At 42.7% G+C, this 12,790-nt stretch overlaps 1 protein-coding gene across 1 annotated transcript in view; it reads left to right on the top strand.

Annotated features, from left to right (window-relative positions):
• The first annotated feature begins 1,589 nt into the window (after window positions 1-1,589).
• LOC110521416 (NUAK family SNF1-like kinase 1) overlaps window positions 1,590-12,790 on the top strand; it is a 37,826-nt gene continuing 26,625 nt past the window's right edge. Inside the window, exons 1-2 of the mRNA XM_021598948.2 lie at window positions 1,590-2,902; window positions 10,640-10,760. Of these exons, the coding sequence (XP_021454623.2) occupies window positions 2,612-2,902; window positions 10,640-10,760 (412 nt within the window). The 5' untranslated portion in view covers window positions 1,590-2,611. The remainder of the gene's footprint in view (window positions 2,903-10,639; window positions 10,761-12,790) is intronic.

The following is a 12,790-nucleotide window of genomic DNA, read 5'->3' as shown; positions in this document are numbered from 1 at the left end:
GGGACGTCTCCATACCTCTCCACAGTAGAGGGCAGTATTTACATTATATTTGTCGAAGAACATATTGTCTGAGAGTGCAAATAAGGCCATCTTTGCATCATATCAGATACACATCTCTGCCTGAGTCCGTGTTGCTATAAATGGATACTCCGATGACCATGTTTAGAGAGAGAAAAATACCACAAATGTTTTAAATGTATAAATCTATTGTAGAGATCAAAGTAAAACGGGTCACTCTAATCAGATGCTGTTTGACATAAACTTCCCCTCTCTCTGTATAAATTACACCATACACAACACAGCTATAACAAGAGCCATTACAGTAAACCCAATGAGATGATTCAGTGAGGAGGCTGCAGGCTCCATCAGGTCATTTCCTGGTAACCTCTGGGAGTCTTGGTCTAGATTAGGACCAGAAGTGAGTTGAGGAGCTCTGGGCATAGTAGGTCTGTTCAGGGGTGTGCAACACTTGGATATAACAGTCGGCTATATATGTATTGTGTAGAACTATGATCACCTGTCAAGTAGAATTGAAGGTAGATTTAATTTCTAGCTGCAACATTGTGACTGTTGAATACACTCCCAGTGGACTGGTGGTGAGGCTCCTGAGGCAGATTGACACTGGTCCATCTGATGCTGCAGTTGGCTGGAGGATGAGGGACCCGGGGAGAGAAGTAGCCTATTATTGGCAAAGAGACATTACAGTAACATGTTTTCTATAATAAAGGTAGTAGGAACATTTGAAATAGTTAATACATTTGAAATGTAATAGTGAATAAAAAAAATGTAGAAATATAATATGTGTTAGTTGTATTTAAATAGGCAAAAACCACTCCTCCGTTTGACCTCGGCTACTTAATTGATTTGATTTAATACAATGTATCTCCACTAAGTGGCCATGTAATAACAATATATATTCTTGCATGCAGTGCTCAGTAGTATTATCCAACATAGCCTTCAGCAAAATGGTCTATTAATTAGATAATCTCTTCTGAGATTCTGTTGCATTCCATTCTAAGAACCAGATGTAACAAAAATCTAATTCATTGTGCATGATGACATAATACTAAGTTGTTCCCAGGGACAGACAGGAACACTGAGCCAGATTCTGAATTCTGAATTCTGCAGAGCCAGATTCTCAATGTGTCTCACTGCATGTCTTCCATCAATGTCATCAGAGAGGATGAATGCACTTATGCAACATTTATTTAGTGATAACATTGCATTGGACTACCTGTTCTTGTTTTTCCATACGGATTTGTTGTTATAGCTGCTGACTCTGGACTGACTGACCCACAGTACATGGCACAGTTGTTATATTATTGATGAAAAAAATCTACCAGTCAGAGTTTGCACTTGCAGGATTCATTTCATAAGGCTTCATTAAGGTTTCAGCAATATTAATAATTAAACGAATATATTAAACTTTGACTCTGTCTGAGTTGCCCTTAAAAACTGAACTCTAATGTTTAGGCTATAGTAAAATGACTGTAGCTTGCCAGAGAGAGGGCTATACTTCCACAGCCTCAGGGTGAAAAGCAGTCAGTCAGTCAGCAGCAGTCGCTAACGGAGGGGAGAGGTAGGGAGCACAAAGAGAGGGACAGAGGGGAGGAGGACTGTAACTCCGCCTCCGGACTCGATCATCTCACATTCCTTATTCACAGCCCCTCACGTTAGAGAATAAAGAGAAAGAGAGACGAAGGGCACACGATTAAGGAGAGCAAAACGACCATGGCAATATTCAAAACGTCTGAGCTTGACATATCTGATCATAGCGCATCTCTAAAGTCGACTTGGGCATGGAGCACTCGCACCATACACAGAGTTCAGCAGCTGAATGACGTTGCACCTGAGGACAAAATGAGGGTGATCTTCATCCAGAACGCCGGTTTCGTCGCTGCTTTCTCGGGAGGCAATGACGCTGAAGGTTTCGCCTGTTAGTTTAGAGTTAACAATGTTGGCAGCACTTTCACGGTAGATTATGTGAACGACCCAGAATAAACGAAAGACTGCGAGATAGATAATGCCAGTTACTATACGGATAACGAGAATGGAATAGCCCGATGTTTTAATTAACCTAAATATGTTTTCTTTTTGGATTGCTCAATTTTGAGCACCATTGTCCATACCCGAGGAGACATCAATCGAAAGTGGATTCAGCTTCTGACATGCATTGGTCTGTCGAATTCTGAATACATATTCAGAGGACGGTTGCCCTAGAATATACCTTTATAGTTAGACATACATAATTTACATTACATTATGTATCAGACGCGTCAAGATAGATGATGTCTCCTTTGTAATATTTAGCTTTTTTATTTAATCATATAATAATGACTCACTCTTATAAGGCGACAAATGGATGAATAGATGTGGAGAGAATTCTTTGATCAGAAAAAAATGAACAAAGGCAGTGATCATTAGACAATCGGAATAATGTATATGTTTATTAATATAATATTTACGCATTGTTCCTTGTAATTTATTGTATTTATTACGACTATTATTAGGCCTATAATAAAGTATTACTATAATATCAATATTTGTAAAATATAGCTTAGTTTAAGATCTTTATCTTCGGGAAGTTAGTTTTAATACTTCCCTAGAGAAGATGGATACAGCTTTTCTCTCGGCCCACCGAGGGCTGACCCGTCCTGAGTCCAAACAAACCCTCACCTCATCGGGTAAACCATCTGGCGGTGACCTGTCCCCTCCACCGCTACCTGTCGGTCATTCAATGGCAGAGACACCGGCAGCTGGCAATGGCAGCAGGAGAAATTCAGGCTTCAAGAAACACCACCACAAGCATAACCTGAAACATCGCTACGAATTGCTCGAGACTTTAGGAAGAGGGACCTATGGCAAAGTAAAGAAGGCAATTGAACGGCACTCAGGGAGAGAGGTGAGACACTTTACAACTCTCTTTATGGATAGGGGTAGGGGTTAAAAACGCTCTTTCCGCATAGGGGTTTGAAGCACCCTGTACATAACCTCTGTTCAGGTTCTTAGAATGCGGCTCATATAATTTAGGCCTACAGACTGCAGGCTACTGTTGAGGCCCAATCCGGAGTCATAGAAAACATAGCTACAACAAAGAGGCCCTAAATACCCAAATAGCTTCTTTGTTGCGCTCTAGGCTTGTGAGTCTTTTTCCCTCTCTGGGAATTCCCCCGTGCTCATAGGGCCCTAGAGGCCCTGGGAATCTCTGCAGCACGCGTGCTGTCCCCAGCAGTACCTCGCGACCGGATGCTTAAGTGCAGATGTTCAACTAGCTACTGATTTATTGATGCAGCTTAAATGAACCCAACCATGTGCACCATTGAAACCGGCCAACAGTCCTCCAAGATACTTCCCCCTACTCATGTTGAATGGGCTGGAATTGTGCAAGGTATTGCTGTAAGTTGAAGAGGTTCCTAGTTTGGCAAACTCAGACGTGAGACCTGGCCTAGAACAACAACTATGTTTCTTCATTTGACTGCATATTAAAATAATAGCGTCCTGAATGACCTGTCATTTTGACCAATGCCCCTTAACTGTTTGGTTTTTGTTTGTGTCTTGGTGCTGTTTTTATCAATATGTTCTTCATGTTTCTCTATGACTTTTTTTGTCATTGAATGCTCGCCATCTGCCCTCATGCACCATACTTGGAGACCCAATTTTTTCTCGTGCTGCAGAATTTGACCCATGTGCCCCATTGGCAGAATGAGATGAACTTTCCATATGTGTGTTCAGATTCAGAATGCCAGAAGGAAAACTCAGTAGGCTCAACATGTCCAAAGCTCCTGACACACACATGCATGCTTGGTGGGGGCACCATAAACCCATAGCTCAAATAGCTCCTTCAGATGGCCTGCCTGGCTGGTGATTGGTGCTTTATGGCAGCCAGTGCTTTATGACACATTTCTCCACTCATTAAACACACAGGGTGCTTGGATGTTTTGAAAATTAAGGGTGTGTTTGGGTCTGCTTGAGTAGCCTAATCACATCTTGTGAAATTTTTAAGGTTATTATGTTATATCCCTTAATAACCTCTGCAATACCACTTTGTATGTCATTGCCATCTCCACATGCCCTGACATCATTCTAGAAATGTATGGAGTGATGGTATTCCCTGATCCCCATGCAGTCCTCCTCTATCAGTGAGCCTGGCCTAGCTTAGTTCTCCAGCCCTTAATGGTTCCACTTCAAATGGCAGGCAGCAGAGCTGATCCTGGAACAGTGTGTAGCTAATAATAAATCAACCTGAACCATTTCCATTGAATGTGTCACAACATTATTAGCAGTACAAGTGGCCATGTGCCCTTTGTAAATCAACACTTGAGTGCATTCGGTTAAGCATCACCCAGACAGAGACAGAGAGAGAGAGTGTACAGACAGACTGTGGCCCCAGAGTGTGTGTGTCTGGCCTGGTGTTTAGAGAGCGCTGTAAAATATCTTTACATGGAAGGGACTGTCCCTGGCCTAAGGAGCCCCTGGTGTCCATATGATAGAGATTAAAACTGGGTGACAGACCGTTATGTAATCCCTCTGCTCTGGCTCTGCCTGTTCTACTTTCCCTGGTTGGCGTGCTGGCTTCTTTAACAGCTAGACGAAATGAGAAGAGCAGAAGGGGAAAGAGATTGAGAAGAGTGTGTGTGTGTGTGTGTGTGTGTGTGTGTGTGTGTGTGTGTGTGTGTGTGTGTGTGTGTGTGTGTGTGTGTGTGTGTGTGTGTGTGTGTGCGCGTGTGTGTGAGAGAGAAGCTTGGAAGGGACTGTCATTAAAGAGAGATTGATTAGATGTGTGGGTGCATGAGCATATATGTTAGTGAAAGTGACTGAGCCTGTAGACATAGGATCTGCAAACCCTTCTCTTGTGTGTGTTGGCTGCTTGGTTTGGATGGAAAGTCAGACTGTCTGTCCTCATACTGTATGTCTGGTCTGATTGGACTACTGTATGTCTGGTCTGATTGGACTACTGTATGTCTGGTCTGATTGGACTACGGTATGTATTTTCTGATTGGACTACTGTATGTTTGGTCTGATTGGACTACTGTATATCTGGTCTGATTGGACTACTGTATGTATTTTCTGATTGGACTACTGTATGTCTGGTCTGATTGGACTACTGTATGTCTGGTCTGATTGGACTACTGTATGTCTGGTCTGATTGGACTACTGTATGTCTTTTCTGATTGGACTACTGTATGTCTGGTCTGATTGGACTACTGTATGTCTGGTCTGATTGGACTACTGTATGTGGGCATGAGCTTGGATGTGCAAATGTAAATGTGTATGCAATTCTGACTCTTGCACGTGCCCATGTGCGTTTGTAATGCTGTAGATGTTGCCAGTACGGAGGGGTGTGTGTGCTTGTGTGTGCGTGCGTGTGTGTGTGTGTGCGCGCTTGCATGTATGGGTGTGCGCACGTTTGTACTGTGTGTTCGTGAAAAGGTTGTGGTGACAGCAGGGCCCAGAGGGAGCAGTGACACATGAAAGGCCATCCCCTGCAGGAAATGAGACTGGGATGGAAAGTTAATATCCTGTTGGGGTCCAAAGCAGAGGGAGGGAGAAAGGGGAAGAGGGAGGGTTTGGTGGGTGAGGTAGGGAGAGGTAGGGAGATAGGGGTGATGCAGGGAGAAAGGAGGAGGGAGTAGGGGAAGGATGGAGGGAAGGGAGAGCAGTTTAAAGAGAACTCCACCATAATGGTAGGGGTGGGCTTCACTTAAGGGGTTACAAAGTCACATTAATATGAGTTTAAAGCACTAGATTACCTCACCCCAAACAGTGGATTCAGTGAGGATTAACTGGGAGGAGAAAAATACATAGATTCACTGTTATTGACTGTAGTCGTGCAGTTATCAGCATTCTTTCTTCTTCTCTCTGGCTCTGTGGTAAACATACTACACTGAGAGATGGCTCTGCTTTCGTAATCAGTCATAGGGTCCTCCCTGCTATTGTCAACTCCCCTAATACACACACACTATCTCTTTCTCCATCCACACACATGAACATGATCTTCAGAGAGAAAGGGGGAACTTGTGATGTATACCTCATCTATTTTAATGGTCTGAGAAAACACCGGCTGCTGTCAGGCTCTAGTGGAGCGGAGCGTGGCCTCTCACATCAAACACACTGCAGCATACAGCCTAGCAGGAGGAGTGTACCTGGCAGAGGCTGGCTGGGCCAGGCCGGCAGGGCAGCGATCTGTTTGACTGACAGTAATAGCCCACCACTTAAAGACAGGCGAAGGGCTGCACTATACTGTGACAGCCAGCTGGCAAATAGATGATTCACAGTAGAGCTGGGACGATAAACCGAAAATGATCGACACCAACCATGCTGATCACTTATCGCAGGCATTTTGCTGATAACGTTCATTACGATAAGTAGCCTATACTAGAGAAATAGTTTAAAGGATAATACAAAATAAACTGTGGTGCACATTCATGTTATAAAATTATAGCGTAGCACCCCAAATTATCGGCATTTTCAACAGCATTTAAGAAACATATTACCTTCAACAGTGTTATCTTGTGATCAAGACATCAATGTTTTGTGATTATTAATGTCGTAAAAATGTTAGCTAATGGATTAGCAATTAGCATGTCTGACATTTCAGTGGAAATACTACTACTATCAGCTTTTTGATACGCGGTTTAGCAAAAGAAATACGTCCTGTATTATCGGCAGTTATTTGCCACCTTACTATTTTGTTCAATTACAGTTATGTTGTTCAAAAAAGAGACACCAACCTCGTATCCAAAGTGTTTACTAGATAGTTGACTAGTTGGCTAGCCTTCCTGTAAAAAGAAAATACTTGCCTGTCAACTTTTCATTGCGTAGCCCGGTGCGCCCTCCTGTAGACTATTATAAATGGTTTTCCACCAACACCTTCTTCAGTGTTGTAACCAAATAATGTCTCATTATTTTGTTTTACAGATTAATATTATGTTTTGAGAAAGTAGATAATAGTTTAATACTAAGATAAACATGAATATGAATAATTTAGGTAAAAAGTTGGATATTAAATTATGTGTGTGGTCTGTCGGCAGTAAAAGTTTACAAATACAGCGTGTCCCACAATGTGTATATATATTACTTTTTTGAAACAATCAAAATCTAACTTCATTTACATAAACTGCAATGAAAATCGGTGGTCAGCTAGCAAAATGTACCGTTATTTTCTAGGCCTTTTAAATGTTGAACTCGAGGTGATTTAATCTTCTAACCGCTGGAGAGAGTCTGAAGTTAGGGGGTGTCCGATGTTGGGGGAAAATGAGCTAGTTCTGTTTATCATTATCGTATCAATCCAGGCAATTTACCACTATATGGATTTTGTCCATATCGCCCAGCTCTAATCTACAGGCCCGCATGTTTAGTGACCCACTACAAAACAGGATCCCGGGGAATAAAAGATGAGCCTAGGTGGATGGAGGGATGGATATCTTTGTCTGCTCTCTGTATTGTTGGGATGCTGTCTCTCTAAGCTAATGAGTTTACAAACAGTCTAATTTGAGGGTCAAAGAGCAGGGTCTGTTGATACTGTACTCTACTGTACTATCAGCCATGAGAAAGTGCATCCCATCCACATATCTCTGTAGAAATTAAACCCCCCACACACACCACTGTACCCATGACTTTAGGGCAGGTGTGTCCAACTCATTCCATGGAGGGCTTGCGAGTTTGAGTTTTTTCCTTCCAATTATGACCTAGACAACCAGGTGAGCGGAGTTCCTTACTAATCAGTGACCTTATTACATCAATCAAGTACAAGGGTGGAGCGAAAACCGCAGACACTCAGCACGCTGTGGAATGAGTTTGACACGTGCTTTAGGGTCATGTCAGACCTTTGTGAATTGATACCGTACCGTCTCCAGGTAGACTACCTTCTCCTGTACTGCATTTTTATAGGAACTTAGACCACGCCCTCTTACTTTTAAATAAAAGAATGCAAATGAGAAAAAAGTGACCTGCAGTGCAGACAGTGTGCTGCTTCACATGGAGACAGACTGTGGGCTTTACAGTCCTACTAGTTTAGGATTTGGCGTGACGTGAATACGGTACTATTGCTGTTGATGACCCCATGAGGTAATGGAAAACACAAAACAATGGAGGTGCAACACTTACAATAAAGACCGGTGAATAATTAACAGACTAAAGACGACCACTCGGCATGTGAAAACTAAACAGGGCCTTTACTTGTTAATACGTATGTCTTTTTTAATTCTATGTAATCAAGTCATGCTCTGGATGAGGACTTTTTCCGGCCTGGGTTATTTTTATTAAGGTACACCGTAATTAGTTTGGAACAGTGACTGTATGTGGTTTCTACTCCTGCCTTGCCCTGGAGTAGACCTGGCCTTCACTGTAATGGACCTTTCTCTTAGTAAGGAAAGTTTTTGTCCTCCCTAGCTAACAGAGGCAGTCTAAATTAATATACAGTACAAGTATACAGTAGTAAGAATAATCCATGGGGCTCAAACCTGAATGTTTCGTATTAGTGAATTCTAGGGCTGTCTGCGACTAAAACAAATATTGGTTGACCAAGAGTCGTATGTTCTTTTGACCAATCCACTGGTTGAAATTTTAAAACGTATATTTTTCCATATATAGACACACCTTATGTGTTTTAATAAAATCAACTATATGTAGGCTACTGAGCTTGTCTGATGCTTTGAGCACAGTGTGATTAAATAATTAAGACACACAAATGACTCAAGAGAGCCTAACCAGAAGAAAGAAACGTATTCTCTAAACTCTTCCTCCGGCTGCTGCTGGTCTTTGCAGATTCTGCCATTACGCTCCCGAAGTTGTCAGTAATAGTGGTCGGCAACCTTTTCCATTTGGAGTTCAAATTTATCTAAACCTAAATGAAAATTATACAAATCTAAAAGTAACTTCTATTGCCATTGCCAACAATGTAAAAATAGCCTACATAAAGCCAACAAATAGGTACATTGCAGCCTGCAGTTAGAGAATATCACATTGGCTACACATGGCTTGTCTGCAAGGAACTTAAAACATTGTATAAAGTATTCTGGGCCCTCAAATGTTCCTGTGCCAGTGAGCTCCGGACAGACATACGAAGTAATCAGGTAGACCTATTTTATGTCGTTTCCACCAGATCAGAGCATTACATTTTTTTCCCCTTTCATGCTGAGTGGTTATCGAAAGGGAGAGAGCTGGAAAGATTTTTCAAATAGGCTACATTGAGGAACTATTGTCATTCTGAAATGATGTAAAAACAGACTTTGTTTACTTGCTGTTTGAGGTGAAGAAGAAATGACTTTGAGAATCTCCAGCGCTCATTAGTGGTGTTGAGTTAGGACAATCAAAAAACTATCAGATCCCCAAATGGGCACAATTTATAAGACTACAATTGCGCGCAGGCCACTTTTTCTCACAAGTGTAGCCCGGGTTGTGCGCTCTGCTAACAAGATGTCCACTTCGACAATGACAACGGTAAGACTGTAATAATAATAGATTGAATGCATTAACGCAAATTACGGTAAACAAACAATGTAGATTAGAAATGATGGTAATTACCGGTAGATGTACTATTGGTGATACTGTTGTGTTATCCCCTGGCCTCCACAATGGATTAGTCCACAAAATTTGACCTGTGGACTAAATGGGGTCAGCCCTAGTGGAGTTTATATTATATGATGATATTAATATTATTAGCTCTCTGATGTAGATGTAGGCCTACACACTGTACGATGTGTGTAAGTGTTTGTGAGAGGTATGGTATAAATCAACACCATCTGTTTGCCAGAATCACTCGTAGTGTCTTCATGGACAAGTTAAGAAGGTTCAGCTCGCTCATCAATCCAATTCCCCTGCTGGAACACACACATACACTGCCAGGAGTTGCAGTTGCCATGGAAACCCACAGCACAGAAACCCCCTATTCTTCTTGATGTGCTACCTGATATATCCATAAGACTGGGGTCAGGTTAGGGGGAGTTGCCCCCGCCCCGCTCCACACACACACACACACACACACACACACACACACACACACACACACACACACACACACACACACACACACATCACAGACTTGAGAGACCAAGCTGTCTGATAATACCAGGGTGAACACACTACAAAGGAGTCCTCCATTACTGCACCACGTGCCAAGTTGTTTTTCCTCAGAGAGCACCTTCATTTTCTCCTCTAAAGAGACAGTAAATTACACGGCAAGAGCCTGTGATGACTGTGATGACTGAGTCTCGGTGTCTCTCAGTCAATTGACCCCCTCCTGTTTGTGTGGACTGGATAAATGGGAGAATAGAGGTCAGAGGTCACAGTGGGCAGGTCACTATAGGGCTCTGGGGAGGAGGGTTATGTGGTTGAGGAGGTTCAGGGGGTATTCATTTAGATTATGTTATGTAAGACATTTTGCAATGGTCAACAGAGTGTTCTTCATTCCCTGGCTGTCCAAACGTGTTTGCTGATGTGCGATCACTGTGATTCGTTGTCTGTGATTTGCTGTGTGGGTGTGTTGACTCACCTGAGTTGGTTCATCATCACAATCAGTTTGGAGGTATTGCTGATTTTGATTGACTTACCGCACTAGTCATTTTGTCATACTTGTATCCATGTGATTGTTAGTCCACTTTAACTGACCAGAACACGTGTCTGTCCTCTCTGTCCTCAGGTGGCTATCAAGTCCATCCGGAAGGAGAAGATCAAGGATGATCAGGATATGGTTCACATCCGCAGGGAGATAGAGATCATGTCATCCCTAAAACACCCCCACATCATCTCTATTAATGAAGGTGGGTCTCTGTCCACACACACACACACACACACACACACACACACACACACACCAATTCACTCTCTCTTGCCTCGTCCCGCTGTAGGACTATCATGTTATGACAAGCGGATGTCATAATAAGATCGGACCTCAGCTTTTGGATGTTACTTATCTTTTCCTCTTTGTCTTTCATAGAGTGTATGTGTGTGCACGTTCACGTGTGTATGTGTGTGTGTGTGTGTCAGGGGGGTGTCCGTGAGGTTTGCCTCTCTCTCCCACATGAGAGGCCTCTTCTTATGTCTTCCCTGGTCTTGATCTCAGGGCCAGACATATGCTGGTACTTAGAGAGATCTCCAGCTGGGAGCCAGACTGAGGCTGAGGGCAGTAGAGGGAGAGAGAGGAGACTAACTCTACCCTGCTAACCTTGAGTCTGACTCCACAGTTATGGACAGGGAGAGCGGGAGAGAGGAGGCTAACCCTGAGTCTAACTCCACAGATATGCACAGGGAGGAGAGGGGGAGAGAGAGGGAGAGAGAGAGGAGGCTAACCCCACCCCACTAACCCTGAGCCAGACTCCACAGATATGCACAGGGAGGAGAGGGGGAGAGAGAGAGGAGGCTAACCCCACCCCACTAACCCTGAGCCAGACTCCATAGATATGGACAGGGAGGAGAGGCCCTTAGCTCACGCTAAAGCCTCCTCCGCATATAGTATATCTGTCCCACTAGACCAGTGGTTCCCAAACTGTTCCCAAACTGTAATTATTATTATTATTTTATATATGTTTTCAGGAACTCAGTCCGGCTTTCAACATACTCTTGAAAGTAGTGATAGTAGAATGCACAAGGTGCAATTTCTAATTTGGGTAGTGCATCATCAGTTCCTCTTGTCATGTCAGTCATTGCAGACCTTAGAGAGCTATTTATAACTTGTCAGAAATGTCCAGATCAACTAGCCCATGTCAGCTAGCGTTTTTTGCTAGGTTTTTTAACCCATAGATTTTGTTTTAATGTTTGAGTCACTCAAATATCACATGAATACACATTAGCATTAGACATTGCAAAATGTATAGAATTGCAAGAAACCTCTGCCAACAAGAGGGGTGTGAACAGTTTGTGTCATGAACAGTGCTTGTGCCCATAGAAAAAGACGTTGCGCGCACGAGCAATGAGGGCACGATATTTTCCCCAATATTGGAAGGGGGACCTGAGTCAAAAATGTAGGAAACCCTGCACTAGACAACCCTCCAAAAGTCAAAGGCTTCACTCATATTGTGTATATATCTGCATATCTGCTCTTTTGGTTCGACCCCACATCTCAGTTTGAGAGGGGAAGTGTGATTTACAGAGGATGTTGATGGAGGTGGGTTACCTTACAATTTCCATCACCAGTTTGACCCACAAATGAACCTCCATCTCAAAGGGCAGTTGAACCTAAAGCACATAGATGCGGTAAATCAGATCTAGTGTCTGTTTTTATATCCCACGTCATCAGAACTGTTGATCTAACAACACTACTTAAACAGGCTGACTTATGACACTGCTTCGATTGGGTTCAAAGTCTGTCAATCTTTATTGACCCAACAAACAGTCAAACGGTGCTATTTGTCATGGCAACTTGCCGGTCTTCAGTGAGTGTTGTGGTTGATATGGTTCAACTTAGTTTGTACAGTGCCTTGCGAAAGTATTCGGCCCCCTTGAACTTTGCGACCTTTTGCCACATTTCAGGCTTCAAACATAAAGATATAAAACTGTATTTTTTTGTGAAGAATGAACAACAAGTGGGACACAATCATGAAGTGGAACGACATTTATTGGATATTTCAAACTTTTTTAACAAATCAAAAACTGAACAATTGGGTGTGCAAAATGATTCAGCCCCTTTACTTTCAGTGCAGCAAACTCTCTCCAGAAGTTCAGTGAGGATCTCTGAATGATCCAATGTTGACCTAAATGACTAATGATGATAAATACAATCCACCTGTGTGTAATCAAGTCTTCGTATAAATGCACCTGCACTGTGATAGTCTCAGAGGTCCGTTAAAAGCGC

Source organism: Oncorhynchus mykiss, chromosome 30 (genome assembly GCF_013265735.2).
Source record: "Oncorhynchus mykiss isolate Arlee chromosome 30, USDA_OmykA_1.1, whole genome shotgun sequence".
Classification (NCBI taxonomy): Eukaryota; Metazoa; Chordata; class Actinopteri; order Salmoniformes; family Salmonidae; genus Oncorhynchus; species Oncorhynchus mykiss.
Note: the sequence above shows the minus strand (reverse complement) of the source record. Positions and strands in the feature narration are given on the sequence as shown.